The 23,352-nt window shown below is 45.6% G+C and overlaps 5 protein-coding genes across 5 annotated transcripts; 3 read left to right on the top strand and 2 right to left on the bottom strand.

Moving 5' to 3' along the window:
* Positions 1–1,560: 1,560 nt before the first annotated feature.
* On the bottom strand, positions 1,561–3,475 carry Triagg1_3458 (uncharacterized protein; the record flags this gene model as incomplete). Its single annotated transcript, XM_062897752.1, has 5 exons — positions 1,561–1,774; positions 1,884–2,380; positions 2,448–2,779; positions 2,832–3,023; positions 3,088–3,475. 5 exons carry the CDS (start codon positions 3,473–3,475, stop codon positions 1,561–1,563), a joined length of 1,623 nt encoding a protein of 540 aa, XP_062757447.1.
* A 3,204-nt stretch (positions 3,476–6,679) lies between these two features.
* Triagg1_3457 (CAZyme family GH11) lies at positions 6,680–7,415 on the top strand (the record flags this gene model as incomplete). Its single annotated transcript, XM_062897751.1, has 2 exons — positions 6,680–6,960; positions 7,016–7,415. 2 exons carry the CDS (start codon positions 6,680–6,682, stop codon positions 7,413–7,415), a joined length of 681 nt encoding a protein of 226 aa, XP_062757446.1.
* Positions 7,416–9,676: 2,261 nt separating this feature from the next.
* Triagg1_3456 (uncharacterized protein) lies at positions 9,677–10,522 on the bottom strand (the record flags this gene model as incomplete). Its single annotated transcript, XM_062897750.1, has 1 exon — positions 9,677–10,522. One exon carries the CDS (start codon positions 10,520–10,522, stop codon positions 9,677–9,679), a length of 846 nt encoding a protein of 281 aa, XP_062757445.1.
* Positions 10,523–19,638: 9,116 nt separating this feature from the next.
* Triagg1_3455 (uncharacterized protein) lies at positions 19,639–20,587 on the top strand (the record flags this gene model as incomplete). The annotated part of the gene is made up of 3 exons (XM_062897749.1): positions 19,639–19,690; positions 19,768–20,019; positions 20,088–20,587. 3 exons carry the CDS (start codon positions 19,639–19,641, stop codon positions 20,585–20,587), a joined length of 804 nt encoding a protein of 267 aa, XP_062757444.1.
* Positions 20,588–21,833: 1,246 nt separating this feature from the next.
* Triagg1_3454 (transcriptional regulator family: Fungal Specific TF) lies at positions 21,834–23,102 on the top strand (the record flags this gene model as incomplete). The annotated part of the gene is made up of 1 exon (XM_062897748.1): positions 21,834–23,102. One exon carries the CDS (start codon positions 21,834–21,836, stop codon positions 23,100–23,102), a length of 1,269 nt encoding a protein of 422 aa, XP_062757443.1.
* Between the last annotated feature and the right edge of the window lie 250 nt (positions 23,103–23,352).

Genomic DNA, 23,352 nt, shown 5'->3' with positions numbered 1-23,352 from the left:
CATCTCATCAACAGCAAGCTCTGTCGTGTCTTTGTTGGCCATAGATAATGGATCTAAATATTTACGTATTCGCGTTGCAGCTGCGAGATTCCCACGAGGCTGGACCCTTGTTCCACAGACGCCGGTTGCCATGCTTGATGCCGTCGTCGGCGTGATGCCAGATTCAGCTATCATTCTTACTTTGGAAGGGAGCGCTGCGTCCAGTCTGATGGGTTGGAGAAGTAATCGCTTTATTACCTACTCTAAAGGGAAATTGGTCCCATCCGAACAAGCTCAGAGTTGCTGTGCTTCCCTGACAAGGGATCAACGACCCTAAAATAGAAAAGTGCGGTATGCTACCATGTATCACCAGTTCTCATCGATATGCGTTCTGAATCATCCATGGCCACCAGGACGAATAAATAATCACGGAAAAGACAATTGGCCCATTCAGGATATGATGTAGCTGCTTCTTCTGCAGTACCCGCATCCTTAAAGGTTGGTTTTCGCGAGTCTCAGCATGCCTGATCTTTAGTCTCTTTCGACTGCATTGAAGTAACACTGGAGAAACATCGCTTCAAAATGATGAGGTGACGATGGAGCCGAAATAGGATAATATAGTCTTGATCTCTTGTTGCCAATTTACGACGCTCAATCCGTTTTGTCGACTTCCTCGCCTCTTTTCTTCTCAATATCGGTATCATCAACATCTATGCTGTGCTACAAAGGTATTATTGGACAGTGGAAAGATTACCTGTAGTCAGTACCAGCTTGTTTAGGGGATCGACAGCTCCAAAGACCTAACGGGTGACGCCATGGAGGTAGCCTCGGAAACCTGATCCAATCTGTAGTACTCCGGGTCTTGGCTACGCCATCAAGCTCTGACGCTCACACACAAGCGCTGAGTACATGTAGCCGGTGTGAGTACTCTTACGCAACTTGTGGCGGCGGAAACAAAGTGGGAGGTAGGCATCGTTTCTAGTCCACTCGGGTTACGGGAAAGCCACGTAGTACGTTCATAGACACTCCGTAACCAACGGTTCTTTATCTATAACGATATTAGAGAACCACAATACTCAGAGTCGCTAAATCCCTTTACAGCCGTACTCGTATTACGTGGGTTGATGGGAACCGCTCCATGCGTTGAAAGCGATCAGGCAATGCCCTTGTGATGGACTAAGCACTAATAAGCGCCGCACATGCGCTATATTCTTTCGCGAGATTACAATCACAACCATCCGGAATCTAGCCGTTGATATCATATTCTTACTGTACGTCTGAGATTGATTACTAGCTCATCGGAAAGAAACTTTTGAACCCTGCATGCAATTCTGAAGATTCGGATCTCGCCCCGGCTGATTATTTGCTTCCGCGCCGTCTTTGTTCATCAATCTTGCTTGGCTAGGGAATATCTACTCTTGTCATAGCATAACTATGCCAGGTAGCATTTAGAGTGACTGCGCATATTCATATGAACCCTTTTTTTCAACAGGCATGTCATCAATTTACATCTGCCCGATATCAGTAGAAATTCATGGAGCTTGACAAGAAATGCTATGGTGCTTACACTCATACCCCGACTCAAGTCCTTTGGGCAAAGACGCATTCCAGCTTGCCCGGCTTCAAAATAGAAGCATCAATCGAATCTCGGTGGATGGCGAGCCCATCTTCACCGGGAGCAAACTCAAAGTCATAGTACCAGACCGTATATGCCAAAACCAAGCGTAGCACAAGAATAGCAACCCTTTTTCCCACACAACTGTGAGAACCGAGAGAGAAGGGAAGGTATGCCCGCCTATCCATAATTAGATCAGGTCGTGTAGTCCAACGTTCTGGAATAAAACTGTCTGGGTCTTTGAAGTACTTTGCGCCTATCATGATTGAAGTGGTTAGAAGGCATCTACCAAAAGTTCGACACCAAAAGAATATCAAGAGTGATGTATTTGTATTCGTAAAGGTACTCACTTCGTTGTATAGCATATGTTGGTGTATAGACCACCACCCCGCCAGGAATAAAGATACCGTCAACCTCGAGCCCTTCAGGTGGCGTGATTCGACCACCATTAGAGCAAGTCGGATTGTCCAATCTCATTGTCTCATTGATAATCGCGTTTAGATACGGTGCTTCAGCATCAATCAAGTCAAGGTTGGTAAATTCTCCGGTTAACGTGCGTCCATAGAGAGGCTCAAGTTCTGCGAGCAATTTCTGTCGTACAGCGGGATCGCGGGCTATATGGTAGAAAGCAAATGATAAAGCTGCCCCCATAGTGTCAGTCCCTGCGACCAAAATGACTTGAGCGTCTGAGTATAGAATATCGTGATGGTGGAAACCCTTTGGGACTTTTGCGTGATGGTCTTGGAGAATATATTTCATTATGTCCTCATTCTCATCATCGGGTTGCTATAAGAACGTCAGCAGATCCAGTTACGAAGATTCTGATGTAGAGATTGCATATCGCAACACCTACCTTTTCTCTCTGGTCGACCACCCTACAGGCCAGCTTTTCGAATTCAATGTGATCGCCACTGCCTCCCAACGCGTTGATTAAAGCAATCGGCCACCACATGGTGCCGAGTTTTGCGATCATACCAAGAGTTTCTTCAAGATAGTGCAACATAATGTCCTCTTTGCCCTTTTGGATGGATCCAAAATTAATGGAAAAGCCCATGCGACCCATGTTTTCGAAAGGGATCAAGAGGGAATACAATGAAGTATTAACTGGTTGACCCTGCAGAGTTGCCAGCTTTCCCAGCCATTCATATACTACTTCGCGAGCGTAGGTTTCGTAGGATTCCATGGCTATTACCATCTAAGCTTCTAGAATAGTAGGCGTTAAAGAGATGTAACCTACCCTTTGTAGAAAAAGCTTTGTCCCAGATTTGTCGTCTCTTGCGGTGTTCCTCGCGATTTGTCATAGCCTCCAAATTTTGGAAGCCTTTGTAGTCCACGGATTCATAAGGAGTGTTTTCTTTCGAGCATCGGGTACCAGCCCCAAAGACTTTCTGTTGAGCGTCCGTTGATCGCACTATGAGCTCATTTGGAGCTGACAATAAAAATAGACAAGTCAATACCCTCACTTCAATGTCAATCGTTGGCCGGCAGCTTACCAGTTCGGACGACATCTCCGTATTTCTCGAAGAGTTTGATGAAGTTAATATGTGATTTGCCGCTCCGAGCCGTGTAGGGCCCATAGAACTTGGTGAGCTTCGCTGCAAGCGGTCCAGGAAAACGCCTTAAGCGATGGAAGAAGAGGCGATATACTGCGATGCTAGTAAAGAGGCCTAGGAAGTAGAACAAAGATATCGTGGTAGCCCTGAGAGCCCCTTGAAATGCGCCCTGTAGATAGAAGCATCGTACCCATAGTAAACATTCTGCCATCAAGTAGAAGGCGAAAATTCTTGGCGCTTGCATGGCCTTATGGCCATGGATGAAGTAGAGAAGATGCGATAGAACGCCGGCCGATGCCGAGGCGACACCTAGGAGCTCATACCTCATGGTGAAGGGGCTATATATTTGTGCGGCTGGAATTAGACAAGATGAGATGATTTCTGAGGAAATCCAAGCAGGTGTTAAAGAAGACAGAGAAAGGAAAAAGAGCGGCGCTGCGATTTTAAGAGAGAGCTCGAATAAATGCCCGTATTAGGTACTCGTATGCGAGGAGGCATATAAGCGCGATGAAAGTTAATGTTCCAAATGGTGACTTGGCATCCCTCACAAAGCCCGAATGCTAAAGTTAGGACTCCTTACAAAGCTTAGCCAAGAAGATATGAAGCTATAAGTTTGTTGTTATACTTCTTTCAGTCTGCAAGCTGTAATTAACACTATGTGATTGGTGGCGTCGCGAACAGGATCGCTAGGGCTTATTCAGGGTCATGCAAACTTCATCTCCACGGCTGCCCATTCGATGATATAACGCCTCTTATTTAAATGGATATGAAATTTAGCGTGATTTGTCTAGTGGCACTTTGTGCAATGATCAATATTGCTAGAGCTTTATCTATCACTCGCGTCCCTTGTCGGTTCTGCTATATAGATTGTCAAAATTCGAGATGTCTCATGTGTCGACTCAGCTTCCGATCATTTATAGAGACCAAATTACGACTAGCTCCCTCACTTGTTATCTAATCCTGGCCTAACCTTTTGCCTTTCACAAGTTTCACAGTCCCCAGGAATCCATCTCCCTACATCCTACTAGTATTATCTTAACCTATCTGGTATTATTCATGCATATTCTCATGATGACCGTCCCTCTTTATGTGAACACTAGTGGCCGCATGAAATCCATATTCCGGCCGTATTAGGCACGTTGAAGGAATTACATGCCTCAAGAACTTTAACACTATTCCTAGTAATCTGATGGAATGTCGTCGTCATGTAACCATCGTGATATATACGTCATTGAGATGTATGTTCGATGGACAATAAGACACCGTATGAAATGCCAAAACAAAGCATCTTAATAGTCTTACACATCGTTTACTAGCCGATCAACCCTAGCTTTGGCAGGATCTGACTGCGATGATGCATCTTCTTATCAGCTATTTAAGCGTTATCACATGCACTATAAGATCGCAGGCTGAGGATACCGGAGGAAATATCAACTCGAAGACATCGTCTACCTATTTCCATTTAAACGCTCGGTGTAAGAATTTTGGTGAAATGGCGCGTACTATGTCGTTTACAAACTCGTGTATAGAGTGGAACTGGTGGAAACTAAGCATAGCTGGACGTTTTCATGCTGAGATGTACAGAGAGATAACGGTACATTGCACTCATATCATGACATACCTGACGCTTATGGGCTGCGGCTTAACTCACTCGCCACGGATCCTCAGCAATCAGGACATTGTAGACAGGACAATGGTTCATCGGACAATAATGTACAGAGTATACGCTGGCTTACAGAGACGTTGCCGGGAGTGGAAACCGCCAATCACGCTGTCAGCTCATCATCTCATCTTTTACTTTATTATCAGGCTCGAGGATTTCAGGACTAAGCTTGGTGCTTACACTGTCACTTCCTAGGTCTTACCATATGATGAGATGAATGGTCCTGAACGCTGAATGCGACGATGGTGCTGCACTTCATCCTCATCGGGGTTCTGTTAATATAACACTTTACCGATTTCTGGTCTTAATAAGGTTTATTCCCAAACAGAACTGCCGAGGTTTGCAAAGGATTTGGAAATTTAGCAATTTCTTGAGAGCCAGGATAGATTTTATGTAAAGCTGATCGTACGGCCTTAGCTTTGCGATCGCGGTCTAGTTAAAGAGATCCGAAATGGTGATGTTTCATGCATGATTATCTATTAATAATATGGCATATCATATATATTATTTACGCATCGAATCGAAGTTGTCAACTACACAAGTTAGATGATTCATATACATATACGCACGCGTTCAAAGATCCTCAAATATGACAACATTTCTGGATTCAGCTTTCTCATGATAGCCTGCGGAGCATAATCGAACATGGATCTCCTTTGTTTATATACCGTGGCAAATTCGCGGCATATCTACACAAGAAGGTAGATAGAAAGCCAAAGTTACAATAAGATTTATCGAAGAAGAATGTAAAACTGGATCTGGTCCCTTTTGAATGTATGGCGTAGCTAAGGTAATACAAAGCGATGGACGGATAAATCTGGCAGTTCAGTATCTGCATAGCCGGATAATATCTTTCCATTTAGGCAAATGCAGTCTTGTGCTTGCAAGCGTTACGTTTAACTGCAAAACATCAGTAATACGGAGCATATATTTTGTAATCTGGAGTTGCTTCTTCTAGACAGCAACGCGCGGGGTAAGAAATTATGTTAAGCTTAAGTTGAAAGAGCCTTAAAAGCTTCAGTTTAGAAGGCAAAAATGCAACAGAAAAATGGAAATCAAATTGTTGCCGTTCTATCCGGTGCCAATCATTTTGTTACAACTACTACATCTGGATTATCAATTGTTATACAAGTTTGGCAAATGTAAAAGATGCACATGTCTGGCTCAAAACTGGCTACTGAAAATTAAAGAAGGGCAAATGTAGGAAGATAAAGCGGAATGTGCGCAAGTAAGGTTGCCCGGTCACAAATTGTATCAATTTCTACGTTCGGTGACTGTTTGATCATGCTAACAGTATGTCCCTTTATACCTAGTGCTACAGGTATCAAATAACAGAGCACGAAGCTTGATGCTTATCCGAAGCTAACACCCCGCAACGCAAAATACAAACGTAATTATATGTCTAACTTGTCTTCGTATTCAAGTTAAGAGTCTCTCATGCAAGTAGTTCTGTAGATATCGAATCTCTGGAATGCTACCTCTCCCGCAGCCCCGAAAATAGATCATTGTGATTAGCAGGCTAAATCGTATACTCATCCGGATGCACCCCAGACCCAGATCTGCTTGCCGCGCCAATGAAACAGTATTGGCGTAATGCATCACCTTCCAAATTCCAAGATCAGTCCCGTTAAAATGGATGGCTGTTAATTTCTATCGGCACGCAAGTGCCGAAGACCAGGCATATGCCGCTTTTAGGCAAAATCTAAAAGTAGGTGATGATGAACCTTCAACTCAATGTTAGTTGATGTGAAGATACTCCAAATAATTCGGTTGGTGCGGGATGTATATAAGCACAAACTGATCGATCTTGAATCTATATTAACAGCATCTTATCATCTTATCACCGCTTTCACAAAGAACATCTTCATCATGGTTAATTTCTCATCACTTTTGGTTGCCTTAGTTGGCATCGGCAGCTCCTTGGCAGCTCCCTTGGATGAATCTCTCAACGTTAACATAACTGAACGTGGACCCAGCGATTTCGTTCTGGGAGGACATAATGCCGTTCGCCGCTCTGCCATAAACTATAACCAAGACTACACAACTGGCGGCGACGTTGTCTACACCCACTCAAACACAGGGTTTGCGGTTAACTGGTCCTTTCCAAACGACTTCGTCGTAGGAGTTGGTTGGAGCACTGGAGGATCTGCGTAAGATCCACTAATCTTTCTTTCTCGTTCCTTTGCTAATGCTGAAATTCATTAGCCCTATCAAGTTTAACGGTAACTTTGGAGTCGGTAGCGGAGTTGGCCTACTCTCTGTCTATGGCTGGAGCACCAACCCTCTTGTTGAATACTACATCATGGAAGACAACTTTGCCTATCCTTCCGCCGGCACGGTGAAGGGTAGTGTCACCAGTGACGGATCAAGCTACACGATCTGGGAGAACACGCGTGTCAATGAGCCTTCCATCCAGGGCACAGCGACCTTTAACCAGTACATCTCCGTGAGAAACTCCAAAAGGTCTAGTGGCACAGTCACTGTTGCAAATCACTTCAATGCATGGAAATCTTTAGGAATGAATTTAGGTACCATGAATTACCAGGTTTTGGCTGTGGAAGGCTGGGGCGGTCAAGGCGGAGTGCAGCAGACTGTCTCGAATTAATATTCTTAACAGCGTCTGAGAAGTTATAATACTATATGGCCATTATCACGCTTATCTAGCATTAAATGCTGATTGCGTTGTATGACTATAACTCAATTGTTTATCAGCATTGCAAATGTGATAAATCATCAATAGTGCGCGCGCAATCCAAGGAAAAAGAACTGTATTATGCCTCCACCAGTAAGCAATAATTCCACATACCTTGTAAAGTTTCCTGGAATCAACCGAATTATTTTACACTATATATAAACAAATAATCATCTATAGTATATATGGTTAGTGTGAATGGGGCTTTGCTGATGCAATATCTGCTGTTTGCTGATGCAATCTGTATTGTTTGATCCACTATTCAACACTCTTATTCAAAAAAACCACCTATAGGAGAAACGCAGGAGTGAAAACTAGTAACTCAAGCTAGCTCTGTGTAAGATTCTAACAGCAGTTGCATGATGTGTGGGAGAAGTTGATGATTTGCAAAGCCTTAATCATTGGTATGTGATTTGTACCATTGCCTCTTTTGAGAAGAGCTTGCCACCCGTTAATTGGGCGAGGACAGGGGCTCGGCCGCGAGGGCTCAAAGCTATATAAAGATACCCAATTCTTCACCTTTATCATCGTTATACTCGAATACTTACATCTAAGGCTATTTCACCTATTAGCTGTAAGCTCATCTTCAACATGCTTTATAAATCACTTCTGTCCCTGTCCTGCCTGGTGTTGTCTGTGGCAGCATCTGAGCAGGTTTTCCTTTCGAATTGCCAGTATACTTCCAATGGCCAGCTGCACAGTGCTTTCTTCTACTATGCGGATGGTGACCCAAGCGGCACTGAATTCCCTGCTGCTAACAATCAAGCATGCGTAGAAGGCTTTGGATGTGGAGACGTGGTTACTTGGGAGGGCACCGTTCGCAGCGGCAACTTCCCCAGTGGTGACAGGTTTACTAGCAACATCAATGCTGGAGCACAGAACTTGGCTACTGGCCAATATGCTGGACAAGGTGAAAATAGAGAGAGATTTTTCAACTGTTATAAAGATAACAACCGACAACTTTGGGGCGGCGATGGTAACATCTGCCGAAGCGTCTACTACTGTGTATGAAAACCATGATTGCTCATTAGACGTTGGCTAACATAATCTGTAGCTCTAATCGAAGGCCGAATGCTTCGGATTTTCTCATGTGGTTAGACTTGGATCGGCTGAGGATGGACAGAGAAGGCCTCAGTTAAGATGATGTGTACAACAGAACCATCGCAGAACCCGCAGAGGAAAGAATATAGTATAGCTCGCTCAAAGAAACGTCATATAATCTCCATTCACTATAAAAGCAAAAACACCGGACCTATATGCCCCATTTTCTCTGAAGTGAGATGTTCTAAATGGAATCATTAGGTGCCTCGTGAAGTTCACACCTACAACCACAGCATATAAGCATATCAGCATGCCTAACTATCATACCACGCATTGCATTAATTACTATAGAATTAGAATAACTTTAAATTTATAGTATGAACAACATGTATCCCATATGCTACATATCCTAGCAGATCCGAAACGATCAACATCTACCTGCTGTATTAGGGATGAAGCATCATGCATAGTAGTGTATTTCCGATCGCATATATTATCAAATTTTACTCTGCATACCACACGGCTGCCTATCTAAGCCATATTATTGCTTCAAAGTCGTAACGAGAGCTTAATATGTTCTCTTTTATCTCTTCTGACTCACTAGTGATCCATGTTGACATCGAGCCGATCGACTGGTCGGGCGGTATCTAATTCGAGGCGCGTACCTGCACTAGCAACATGAAGCTCGAAAATTGGGATTGTGACGAGTTCTCCTCTCGGCTATTAAAACCACGTGAAGATGTTTTCAAAGGCTACTGGTAGGAATGAATTGGACCTGGATTATTTTTCTCCGTACTCCATGGGTTTTAGATATATAGTTCTAAATTTAACCTATGGATTTTTCGTCATCTCCCGGATTTGAAAGGGGACAGCCTTAGGCAGGACTGGTAATTGTTCATCATGTAAACCCTTTTGTAAAAGCCTACTGATCTTAATCGTTTCAACAAACTGAATGTTAAATGTTGAGATTCCACTTCTCTCCTTTATCTGGAGATTTAGTGTAGCTGATTCGGACAAACGCATTCAAGGTTTGCGGCACGGCGGGTTGTCAATATATGACCTATACAATATTATGGTTTAATTCCTATCAAGTTGACTCTCTACAGTCCTATCTGTACCTAATCTGAAAGGCCTTATTTCACTTCGGCGAACGTATCTAGTGCGTCGTGCAGCCGACCAAAAACGCCATCGTGCCAGCATCTCACTTCCTCCCATTCGGACTTGGGCAAACATACGTATGCCATTCGCAACCAGGCACCGACAATCAAGTCCGCATAGCTAGCCCGTTGCCCCAGCAGAAAAGGGCCTCCAGCATTTTCAAGAAACAACTTGGCCAAGTCTCCCAGCGCCACCTGTAAGGATTCCATGAGCTTCTCGCGCGCCTCGCTCGTCAAGGTGAAATCATCCCAAGAGCGGACGCCAGCACGGCGGACAAATTCAGCCTTGGTTTGCTCAATCGTCGCCGGGTCAAGAGGCATGCCGCTCACCATGAGCAGAGTATGGGTGGTGAATACCGCATCCACATTTGTATTGAAGCGATAATATTCAGGAAAGCCACCATCTCCGCGTTCCGACAGTGGCACAGCCAGGTCAAAGGGAGGCGTGAAAGTGAAGTCGAGAGTTTGTCTCGGAAATAAATCGCCAGCGCCCAAGTCGGGATATGTACGCTGTAAGTAGACAGCGATGTCGAAAGAGTCGCTGATTGTAGACCCAGTGGCATCATCGTGGATCATAGGCAGGGTGTAGAAATCAGTGCCGTCGGCAAACTTGCGACCGGCACTCTCGCCCAGACCGCGACGCACTTTGGCGATGTCGGGCATGCCCACCCATGACGTCGAGTATGGAACGGCCTTGAAGTTGAGCGCAAGGCGACTCTTCCAGGGGTTCGGCGAGCAGCAGGATTCAGTTACGGGAGGCCTATGGCCGATGTCATAAAAGACAATGGTGCCCGGGGATGCAGAGTTCGCGGTTGTCGCCATGGCAAATGATGACTAGGTAGGTTAGGAGATGCCGTGATGTTTGTAAGTGAATTGAAGTTTCTTGTTTTGTTTAACCGAAGGTCGAGATGTGTCCGATTAAATAGATTTGGTGGCAAAGTGTTGGTACTATCCTGTCTCGCAGGGAACAAAATTAGGGAGGTAAGTAGAATATTCTATTGGATCGCTAGTTCTGAACACAACATTCTCCCCACAGCTGGAATAATATGGACCTCACACAACCAGCGTCATCCTGCAGACTACAAGGCATGTAACTGTAGTACGTGAATTCTGCAGGGCAAATACATGAAGTATTGACTCATAGCCTGCCTTACATGATGATAAACCTTCTCGTACAAGGCTTGGCGCGGCTGTGGACGTCAATCTCGGTAGGGAATGAGTCAAACAAAGATTGAACGAGGAGTTTGTCACGTCTTATCCTTGTTCCTCCAGGATCTCCTTGTTGCAACGCGGCGCTTCGGCTTAGCTGATGTCGGCCCGTCGGCGCGGGGCAATCCAGATATAATCCAGTACAGTGCAAGCATACAGCTCTATCTCCGTCCTGGAATGGGATCAGCATCGATACATTATAGATTACACGTATGTTACATATGTGATTACATCCCTCTTAGTTGATAGCAACTTGTAGTCTATACTTACATGTAGTTGGTGAATGATGTTCAACTCTCTGCGATGAATCTCCTCCAACCTGCAAAAGAAGAAGAGAAGCAAGTTCTGCGCTGCGCTATAAAACTCCGGCCCACAGGCTGGGCGGGTATAATACTCCGCCTACCACACCATTCTTACGCCAATCTGATCTATGAATCCAAGGATCTTTTGGTCATCTCCAACCAGATTTCTAGGCCTAGTGGTTGCAGCAAGGCAACGGTGGTAATCGGAACTATATGCGGACCGACGAATCAGTCACAAGAAGATGGTCGCTCTACTTCAATGCAACGCTATCGGACAGACGCATTAGCTGTGACAAGGTTCTGACACAGTCCTGACATGGTCTCACTACAACTATGTCACAATGGAGAGTAACAGCTGAGCATCCACTCCGTGAAATCGAGGGGCTTGACCATGAACGATGTGCCGCTCTACACAATCTCATCATTGAACGAGGATGGACTGCAAGCGGCCGCAGCTTGAGCGATCTTGACCCTCGGTCGTGGTGGGAGTGTTATGGCGGGGACGCGGAACTGTCACCATTCGCTGCGAAATTGAGCCCTTCTGTGATTGCGTTTCTAAAAACAGCGTGGCATGGCTACGCAATAACGGCACAACCACAACACGCGTTCTTCAGGTACCTTGCCGGACTTTGCTCACCAGATGATCTTTGGGAGAACGCCCACTATGGAGACGATGAGGATGACTCGAACAAAGCGCGTTATGTGACACTCTACATGGCAAATTGGGCGCTGGGCGCAAGTCATCCACTAGGTCTCGTTTTTGATCAGAAGACCTCTACGGCAATGCAACACATGTCTATCCATGACACAAGTATCACAATGAACGGTCGACAGATCTGGTTATCCCTCGAACTCATCCTTGAAGCTTTCCTCGACATGATAGACCAAGGCAAAGCGCTTGCGGTGGACTCTTCCTATGATGGGGGGCAAGAAAGGATCGGGTCTTGGATTATGCCCTCCTACACGGTCTGTGACTTGGACCAGACTCTTGAAGCCTTCAGCCGACTGATACGTGCGGTCGAAATTCGCTTGCCTGCAATTCCGAGTTATGAAACGCATCGCCTTGGAGATGCGATTAGGTCCAGCGAGCTCTCCCCAAACAGCTTCGCAAGCCAATTCCTCGCGCGGGCTCCAGAACCTCGATTTAGCCAGATCGCACCTGGCCTTTGTATAGCCCGCCAGCAGCCATTTTCTCCAATAGAGGTTGAAGAAGGGAAGATAATGCCTATTCTTCTGTTTAAGAGCAACCAGGTGGCTCATCGAGATATGGAACGAACGCCATGGGGAGAAGAAGCCCCATGACACAATTCCCGCAACCTTTTGTAGGAATAACAAACTATCCTGCCGGGGTTTATCTCACAGAGGCGGACCCGCACGGCGCAAATCCCTTTGAAGACGGGTGCAAGCTTATCCTCCCTTATGCTATCGGAGGAAATGGCTGGGCTCGGACAAGCGATGGCGCATTATTTGGAGAGAATACGCAGGCCAAAGCACCAACAGCGAGCCCAGTGCCACGCAGCACACAATTATACCAACAAGGATTTAACCATTTCATTCAGACACACGATGTGCAATTAAAGCATGTGCTGTGGCACTGGGCAGATATGGTAGAAAAAGGAAAGTGGGCAGTCGATGTTGGTGGTGTAGCTGGTGGGATAGAAAAATGGAGGGAGGCTGACACAGAAGATCATTGGCAGGACTATCAACTACCAATGACTTGGTGATTTCATGCGTTCGAAGCCGCAATAATATTGCGCAACCGCTATTTTTCTATACCTCCTACGGCTCAATTCGTTATACTTACCTCTAATAAGGCGGCCACGACTTAGAATAAGCGGTTCGTCAATTCACATTCGTGCAATAATTTGAAGTATTGAGACAACATCACTCGTCTATTGCAGCTTCTCCCAACTGTGAGCCGGTATAGGTGTAATTACTCAGCTCAGATGATCCGTAGAGGCGATTGGGATCAAGGGCATTACTGATGATGTACAAGTACGAGAAGACCAGCTCCCAGCACCTCAGTATGCTGAGATAGAATCGGACTGGCTGTTCACTGAGCAGCATGTTCCGAATTGGTGCTTGTATGTTATATTTCGTTTCTAGTATATATGAAGCCATAGCTCCGCACCAAAAGTTACTTCGACTGTTGCATGCCGTACCTCCATCAGCAGGATTACAATTGCCATCAGTCGTCGCACCAGTGAAATCACCACTGTGCGCTCGATGTCATCAGAAATTGATAAATCCATGTACCTATCCGCTTCGTAGCCTTGATGGGGTGGTTACACCGAACACTGTGTTATCGCCTTAGGCAGCCTTGCAGTTTGGGCAGCCCTACATTTGACGTTAGGCACCTAGGATACCTGTGTGTTCAACTTGATCTCGATCATTGATGATCGAATTGATTTCTCTGATGATTTTTGCACCTGTACTTACGTCTACTGAATCAACAAGTTTTGTGCGGCGCTCTTTATAATGACAAATAGGTTCACACCGGTAGATTTGAAACAAAGGTTGGAGGGGAAGTTCAAAAGGGTCTTCAAGAGCAAGAAAAAGAAACAAAATGATGAAAGTGGAGAGGCCAGTCAAGATGGTGTTGAAGCAATGCCCACGGTGGCGTTCATCAATAGCAGCATTGATCATGCGATTCCATCGCCCATATTATCAAGTTCTGCATCACCCGAACCAGCTCAAAGCTCTTCAAGCCTGCCAAGGTCTTCAGTATCGAGATTCGAAGGCAATCCCAAACATGCTCCTATCAAAGAACTCTGGAGCTTAGCATATGAGAAGCTTAAAATGGAGGATTCAACACTCGTTAAAAACTATGAGAGAAAACTTCAAGGGATTGTGTCAGCCGCCTTAACACTACCATTGGGCGTCAAGGAAAATGTGCGAGAACAAATGGACACCATATTGAGGAAAAAGATGGATGAAGTTACTCAAGACGCTTGGAAACTCAAGTTCGGCGGTGCAGAAATCCAGATGAGGGATCTCTTGCCACCTATGCTGGCCATCATCGGCCACGCAAACGACTATATTACGACATCTCTAGATACCAATATGTATGCATCAATTGCATGGGCAGGTGTAAGCATATTATTGCCTGTGAGTTTTTCTCTCTACATACCTATGCAAAACAGAGGTCATGAAGCTGATGATGCTGATCATGATACCTAGCTTTTCCTTCGCCCAAGCACTCAAGCAGCATCTCTTTCGAAAGGGTTGGAAAATATTGCTTCGCTCATTGTGCAAAGCCGTATGCGAGAGGAGCTTTATTATCGCCGTTATGAGTCCCGCGACCCCATTAGTGGTTCTGAAACAGTTCACGACGATTACAAGAAGACCTTGGAAGCACTATACAGAGAAATTTTAAGATTTCAGATGACGAGCTATTGCTACTATGCGAATAATGGAGCTTTTCGTCTCGGTCTTGATATCGTTAAGTGGAATGATTGGGATGCTCTCATGGACAAGGTGCATGAGAAAAACCAAGCTTTCATCCAAGTCAGCGAGATTTGGCGCGATGTGCAATATGACGAGGAATGTGCTATAGCCAAAAGTCGGCACCAGGAAATAATGCAGAACTGGGGAATAACCAATATCTCCATTTCCAGCCTCCAGAAAGTCATCCAAGATGCCAACGCACAGCAGAGTCGCCAAGACCTTCTCAGCTGGCTATCAAATGCGGACCCAACAGCATTTTACAATACTAACCGCGACATGCATGAGAATGGCACAGGTGAATGGCTAATTCAGGAGAGTTCAGAGTTCAGAGCATGGAAAGAAAACACCAGTTCTTTTCTGTGGATTCATGGCAAAGGTACATCTGAAATCTAATCTTCTAAACTCTCTCACTAACAGACATAGCCGGGTGCGGGAAATCAGTTCTAAGCTCAACGATTATTAAATATCTGGAGACTGGATGCCTTCAGAGTCCAACCACTGCGGTGGCTTATTTCTATTTTTCTTTTAGTCTTTCAACTGAGCAGAACGTCAATGTGATGTTGTCATCACTCATCAAGCAAATATGCTGCTGCCGACCAGATATACCAGAAGCAGCACAAAGGTTAGCCGACTTCAAAAATAAAGGCGGTCGTCCAGACACCGAAAGACTAGAGGAGGTGCTACGATCGAGTCTATACGGCTTTTCAGCCGTATACATTATTATTGACGGGCTTGATGAATGCGCCAAACTCGGTGGATATCGAAGAAAGTTACTGAAATCTCTGCGGAATCTTTCAACAAATGCGCTGGAAAATCTCCACATACTGTGCACAAGCCGTAGCGAACCAGATATTCGGGTTGCACTATTACCCGCACTCTCCGCATCAACAGGAATCGAACTTGATTTATTGTCTAGTCGAAATATGATTGACCAGGACATTGGGAAATATGTAGATTCCGCTCTCTCTTCAGATGAAGAATTTAATTCTTGGCCCGATGAAGTTAAACTTCAAGCAAAGAAAGTTCTCATAGAGAAATCGGACGGCATGTGAGTAATCCTACAGGTTCGGATTCAAATCTATGCATTGTTTTTAGATTAACATAATCTTAGGTTCCAATACGTCCGCTGTCAGTTTCAAGAACTACGGGGATTAAATTCGATGTTCAGAGTTAAAGAGGCCCTGAAAAATCTCCCTACCGGCCTAGATGAGACGTATAACCGGATGTTTCAGAGTATACAGCCCAATTTCCGCCGGGAAGTTATGAGTCTACTGAAGTGGCTCTGCTTTTCAAATGGCATCTTAACCCTTGACATGCTTGCAGACATCTTTATTTTACGCCCAGAATGTGATGCTGTTCTGACCGTTGAAGATCAGCTGTTCACTTCGGACGACGTCTTGAAATATCTTCCAGGACTCGTTATCACACACAAAGTCATGCCTGGGAATGAAAGAGCGAGAGGCCATGTACAAGACGCCTTTTATCAAGACTTTTCATATTTACCGGGAGAGGTGAAAGTTCGCTTGGCGCACTTTTCTATCAAAGAATATTTGACATCCGATCGAATGCGCGAAGGGCCCATGTCATCTTTTTCATTCGCCGATATTGACGCCCACCTTTGGATCGCACGCTCGTGTTTAGCTTACCATAAGCTATTGAGTTCTTCACATTACGACCATCTTGCAGAGCATGGCAGGAGACTACGCTACTACGCAAGTGTGAACTGGCCGATGCACCTTGAAATGATTCCTTACGATTCTTGGCCTACCGCAACAACTGAAGATGCCCTAAATGCATTATCAGCGCGAAACTATAGTTTCCAAAGGATGATTTCCGCGGCCTTGGGAAAAGATATAATATATGGGCCAATCGATGTTGGACGCATGCTACTACGACCGCATTTCTACACTGCCCGGCGGGGGTTTCTCCAATTGACAAATTTGCTTCTTCCGCAAGATTCTGGTGTTAATCGGTATCGAATCCAAGAAGATCTAGACATGGCGCTCCAAGATGCGGCATATGGAGGAAGCAAAGTAATCGTTGAAAAACTATTACACGAGGGTGCCAGTGTGAACGCAAAAGGGTTGCCATTCGGTAATGCACTATGGGCTGCTGCATCTGCGGGACATATAGCTATTGTGAATCTCCTCCTGGAAAAAGGAGCTGATATTGAGTCAGAGGGTCATTATGAGGACTTGCGGTGGATGTCAACACCTTTGCAAATTGCAGGTCAAAATGGGCACCTTGATACCATTGAACTCCTAATAAGTCGTGGGGCTAAAATAAACCACACGCCAGATACGACGCATTGTATCCTTTCGAAGACTCTGAAACATGCCAAATGTTTCAAATATCTTCTCCAACATGGAGCTGATGTCAATATCGTTGATGACTATTCGTCTGCACTTTACTCTGCAGGTTGCGGTGGATATTGGGATGAATTTGACTTGTTGCTCGACAAAGGCGCAGATGTCAACATTCGTGGAAAATCGGGATATCCCCTTCACGGGCTGATGTCGCTACATACACTTAGGGATAAGACAAAGTCATTAGATTGTGCCCTAGAGCGGATAAAACGTTTACTCGATCTTGGCGCAGACCCGAATTCCTCAACCGAGACTTCTGGTACCCCTCTGTATGTGGCATGCACAAACAATTTCTTTGGAGAATATGGCTACATGCAACGAATAGCCCAACTTCTTATTGAAAGAGGTGCAGATGTGAATATTTTCAGAGAAAAATATGGAAATGCATTTCGAGCACACGAGTTTTTCTTCGGCTTATCCGCGATGAAGTTACTCTTGGGAAATGGCGCCGATATTAATACGTGGGCTCAGTTGGGGGAATATGGTAGCATTCTTCATGCTGCTTGTTACATGGGAAACTTGCCTCTTGCGGAACTGTTGCTTGATCAAGGAGCCGATGTCCACAGCAGATGTGGTATTTTCGATTCCGTATTGCAAGCGGCGTGCGGGCATCGTTATAAAGTGCCCGACATTCCAATGTTGAGGCTCTTGCTTGATCGCGGCGTTGATGTCAACGCTCAAGGTGGGAAATATGGCACGGCTTTGCAGGCAGCTTGCGTTCTCGAATATTTGTACTCCTCAGGTACTTATAAACCGGCTGATATTGTGTTTTTCTTGCTGGAGCATGGAGCCGATGTGAATCTTGAGGGTGGCAAATACGGAACCGCACTACAGGCTGCTTGTGCTACTAATCGTGATGATTTCGATACAGTACGTCTATTACTGCAAAGTGGTGCCAACATTCATTCAATTGGTGGAAAGTACGGGAGTGCATGGCATGCTGCCGCTCAAAAAGTTTATGCCAGCAAGGACGTCCCCCAGCTACTACGGCTTCTACATGAACATGGTGCCAAAGTCAATATTGTGCTCCCAGAGACCTACCCATACGCCACTGCTTTGCATGCTGTATTATCGCAGCAGTGGTATGCGGCATGCGGTGAAGACAACCGCTGGGATATTGATACCTTACAAGCAATATGGGCGAGCAAGATTCAGCTCCTGCTCGAGCTGGGAGCTGATGTCAATCTCGCAGGTGGCATATATGGCCTTCCACTACAAGCAGCATGTGCAGTGGAACCACAGATCCCGAGGTTTCTTCAAGTACCTGCTGCTTATACTAGCCTTGATTCCTTAGGTCATGGGGCAATGACTCTTCTCACTGCCAACAATTGTCAAAGTATCGATGTTAATGCCCAGAGCGGAATTTTTGGTACAGCTTTGCAAGCAGCCGCGTTTTCCGGTCAGACGAGATCGATTCACATGCTACTAGAGAGGGGAGCACAGATAAGCATATTGGGGGGTAAGTATAGAAATGCTTTGAACGCAGCAGTCATCAGAGGTCACTGGGACATTGTGGATATTCTGCTCGAAAAGGGTAAAGAGCAAAGCTGCCAGTTTGCTGAGAATGGGGACGATGCGTGGCTTGAGCAAATTCGACAGGAGCATGGCAAAGGTGCCGTGCAGAGGTGGGAAGCGTTTTGGAAAGTGCATGGGAACAGAATCGTCTGACAGTATTCCGTAGATTTGACGATACCCTGTTGTTATAATGTAGTCTATATCTAACAAGGCACTATCACGAGTTTCATTATTACTTCATACAGTTTATCAGTGCTAATCATCGCAAAATGCCATTTAACGCATTCCAGCCTAAAACACAGCATTAGTAACTCATTCCCCTCCTGTTTCTTCATAGACAAACCATAGTTTGTAAAATTATTATTAAATTAGTAAATACTAACTAGGTAGTAAGCATTAACTATTATATGTTTGTAAACCTTTTACCAAACAAATAACTCACATTCAGAAGCTACTAAACACGTTTAGAAGTTCCACGTTTACCATGTTTAGAAGGACAGCCGCGTGCTTGGCTCATTTAGACCCACACCACGGGCGAGTTGCTATCCCGTGTATTCATCCTCTCTTCCGCGTATTCCACCCTCCTCCCGCGTATGCAACTCTTCTTCCGCGTATTCGATCTGTCTCCCACGTACTTCAGCCCCGAACTTGGGTGGAGTCATATGTACGCACTGTTTCACACATTGCCTACGCCACTATGAATAAATGGCGATTGTTAGGTCAGTAATCTCCTTGCCGTATCTGCGGTTGGGATACATGTTTGTCTTGGGGATAACGTACAGTTACCACGCGCACTTTGTCGCCGCGTATTGCGCCATGATGGAGCATAAAGAAATAAGACTCAAATTAGATATAAATCAACTCTCCCAACCTTCAGCACACTCGTGAAATCTCTATTCATGATTCTTAATCGTCCCATCTCCTGATCCAAATCCATCCACCAACCCCATACAACGTTTCCGCTCTCAGAATGGCTATTGTCTGTAACCCCGACTGGTTGTATGCAACGTGGTCTTTCTACAGATATGTGCCATCAGTAGCGGCTGCTGTTATATTTTGCCTTTTGTTCTTAGCCGCAACAGGCCTGCATCTGTTCCAAATGTTCAAAACAAAGACCTGGTTCCTGACAGCGCTGGTGTTTGGGTGCTTGTGTATGTAGTGTTTTACAAAACCAAAACCAAAAAAAAAACTCTTAGCGAACTGTTATCATTGCTAACTCTTCCGTCAGTCGAATTCATTGGCTACGCTGCTCGAGCTGCTTCCGCGAGCGAAGAGCCGGGCTGCTGGAAACTGATGCCGTACATCATCCAGAACATGTTTATCCTCCTGGGCCCTCCGCTGTTTGCGGCCTCCATATACATGATTCTAGGAAGAATAATCCTATTAACAGATGGCGAGATACATTCGATCATCAAGCAGGGCTGGCTTACGAAAACTTTCGTCCTCGGTGATCTTTTGTGTTTTCTCTTTCAGTCAGGAGGTGAGTCCTTCTTCGCATCCTCTTCAAGCTCTTTGTGTCTTACACAAGATTATCTAACCGAGATTCAGGTGGTGGTCTCATGGCTGGGAGCCGAGACAACCAATCCATGACCAACATCGGGAACGGCATAATCATCGCTGGGCTTGTATTGCAGCTCTTGTGGTTCGTCTTTTTCGTCATCGTTGCTGCAACCTTCCACCGGCGTATGATACTAGTACCGACTGTATGTTCTCTGAAGCCGGAGATTCGATGGCAAAGTTACCTCCATACGCTCTACTTTGTCAGCGCCTTGATAATGATCAGATCTCTGTACCGCGTTGTGGAATACGCTCAGGGAAATTCCGGATATTTGATGACAAGCGAGGTGTTTCTCTATGTTTTAGACAGTCTGCCTATGTTTATCGTGGTTGTTTGGCTACTGTGGAAGCACCCCGGAGAAATCGGGATGCTTCTAAAGGGACAGGAACCATTTACCAGCGGCTTTCAGCTTTACAACTACCGCCGGGATTCCAAGGTTGCAAGATATTGGGCGGACGAGCCCGACTTACAAAGTTCAAACGAGCGATAGAATTGTGGCTGAATTCTCGGATATACTCGTTGTTCTTAGTCCTTTTTTCCCCTGTGTTCTATGGACATCATGGCTGAGCCGGTTTTGGTGGAGAAGAAGAACAAATTTCGCATCACATTTTACAAACGTTTTGAGCGGATGCTAGCTGTTTTATACATGTATCATATATATTGCTATACTACGAAGCATTCATAGGCCAATATACCTCTTTACGGCGCTTTAAATACTTAACACTAATTCGTCGTGAAATCTATTTCTATGGTGAAGCTATGGCCAAGTCATTCTCTATATCAATGAATATGACGTTGGAGAAATATCTGCAGTAGAGTCATACTGAAATAGTGCCTTCGGCTACTTTTTTTTTTTGATCCACGTGAAGAATGGGCCGACGTGACAGACGGGGTAAAGAGGAAGGGTTGCAGAACCGCCTCAACCAGAGAGCTCATCGTGAACGCATCCCCATTTTGTGGCTTTATGACTGATATATTTAACGACGTCGGCCAAGAAAGAGGGAGCCTGCACAATGTCCTCCTCTGGTGGCATCGGGGCAAGTTTGTGTGCAGACTTTGGGAGAGGGTTCATATCCTCCGCGAGGCCCCTGCGAGAGACTTTGATGAGGATGAACAGCACTAAGCCAGTCCGACTGAGTCCAAAGCCAGAGAGATTACGACAACATCTAAGATTACTGCTAAAAGCCTGACTCAAGTTTGTGGGGCAAATCATATTTTCCATAGCCGATTATTGTCCCCATAACGGAGTAGTACCTTAGCTGTCAAGGAACCAATACGCCAATACGGCGATTACGCGTATTTCAAAGTCATCAATGCCTATATACGGACTGCTAGGATTACGTATCGGGCTCAGCCACGTACTCCAAACTCCGTATCTCGGTTGCAGTTTCTAGCAAACTACCTGTACTTATTATCGTAGCCATGGGTCATCGAAAGGTGAATGGCGCCATTTGGTTACATATTGTCAGTGGCGATTTAACCCCTTATTCGTTTGAGCTTCGATACGCCCATTATCTCCCTCCTTTTTAAGCTTCCGAGCGCATAAATTCTCTACTCGAAGCCGTATATTCATGTAGAATACGCGGCATCACCATATGGTTTATTGAATGCGCTCAGCCCATGCAAGTAGATTCTTCCCTAGTTGTGTTAGCTCATTTCCTCGATACGTATCGTCCATCCTCTCGGCTCTGTTGGATTTATTTACTGATTCGCTGCTTGAATCAATTCTGTTTCCAATGGCTGGCGTCTCCAAACAAGCTCGAGATGCTAATCAACCCATCAATACAGTCCGACGGCCGCACCGCAAATCGCGCAATGGTTGCAAACAATGTAAGCGACGTCATATGAAATGTGACGAGCATCGACCGACCTGCGTCAATTGCTCTACCTGTGATCGCGAGTGCTCCTACAGCCAACGGTTAGTCGCCAACGGGACAATTCCACTTGCGAACTCATCGCAAACGCCCACTGCGTCCGATACACCTTCCAGTTCCTCCCCAGCAAATCTTGTGGCCGCGATTGGGGCAGCCGGTTCCTATCCTACCAACGGGGTTGACTCCGGAATTGAAAGTTTACTACCAAATGTTTACAACCTCGGTCATCTCGCCCTCCTACATCACCTCGAGAGCAACCTGCTCAAGCCCGGTGACGCAGGTCTTTTCCCGGATGTCACGAAAGCAGCGGAGATCGCCAAGCTGATCTTCAAATCCGCCATAACCACTCCATTTCTGATGGATGAGCTTCTCGCCATAGCTGCTCTTCATCTGAGTACCCAGGCGTTTGATGGGGCAGAGAAGAACCAATACCTCCACCAGGCAGCACAGCTCCAAACTCGAGCTCTCGGTCACTTCAACACAGTCCGTCCGAGCGTTTCCGATGAAAATTGTACCGCCATGTTCCTGTTTTCCTCATTCCTCGGCTTGCATACACTTTTCGACACAACCATCCACCAGAGAGACTTCACCGAGTTCCTGGACAAGCTTATCCAATTCATTGCCCTTCATCGCGGAATACGCACCGTTACTCGACAGTCTTGGCACATCATTAACGAGACAGAGATAAAACATATCATCGACCCAATAAGCACGCTCGACCAATTGGACCCTCAGCTAACCATCTCTTGCGTTGAGTGCGACGGGCTCTTAGCCCATCTTACAGCGTCCATCGAAAGTCTCGGCCCTACCTCGTTCAATGCCTGCTGTGATGCTGTCAAGTCGCTCCAGTGGGTCATTGGGCAGCGGCGTGGTCTCCCCGACGAGCTCCGTCCACATATCACGATGGCATGGCCAGTACTCGTCTCTTTCGATTATCTACAGATGCTTAAGCAGCGAAGACCAGAGGCACTGGTAGTTCTAGCCCATTGGGCCGTGCTGCTGTATCAAGACCGTGGATTTTGGGTGTTTGGTGATACTGGTCGGTTCATGATAGAATCCGCCAGTAAATATCTAGGCGCATACTGGCAAGACTGGATGGCCTGGCCGAATGATGTTCTGAAGACTTTATGATGAGGTAAGCAGCTGTGCCAACATAATTACGCATCACTAAACATGTATACACTTAGGACTGTATGTTCAAGGGGGGTTTGAGGAGTAACGACAAAATCCAGTCCGATTACGAGGGGTGAACCTAACGGGTAGATAAACGTTTATCAAGCTTATACCGAGTCTGGGACCTTATGCAGACTCAAATACCTCGAAGATGTTTCGGACAGCTATCCGAGCCTTTTGCCGAACCCCGGATGATGCAAAACCTCAC

Source organism: Trichoderma aggressivum, assembly GCF_033847375.1.
Source record: "Trichoderma aggressivum f. europaeum strain CBS 100526 chromosome Unknown scaffold_010, whole genome shotgun sequence".
In the NCBI taxonomy this organism is placed as follows: Eukaryota; Fungi; Ascomycota; class Sordariomycetes; order Hypocreales; family Hypocreaceae; genus Trichoderma; species Trichoderma aggressivum.
This window is presented reverse-complemented; position numbering and strand designations above follow the sequence as displayed.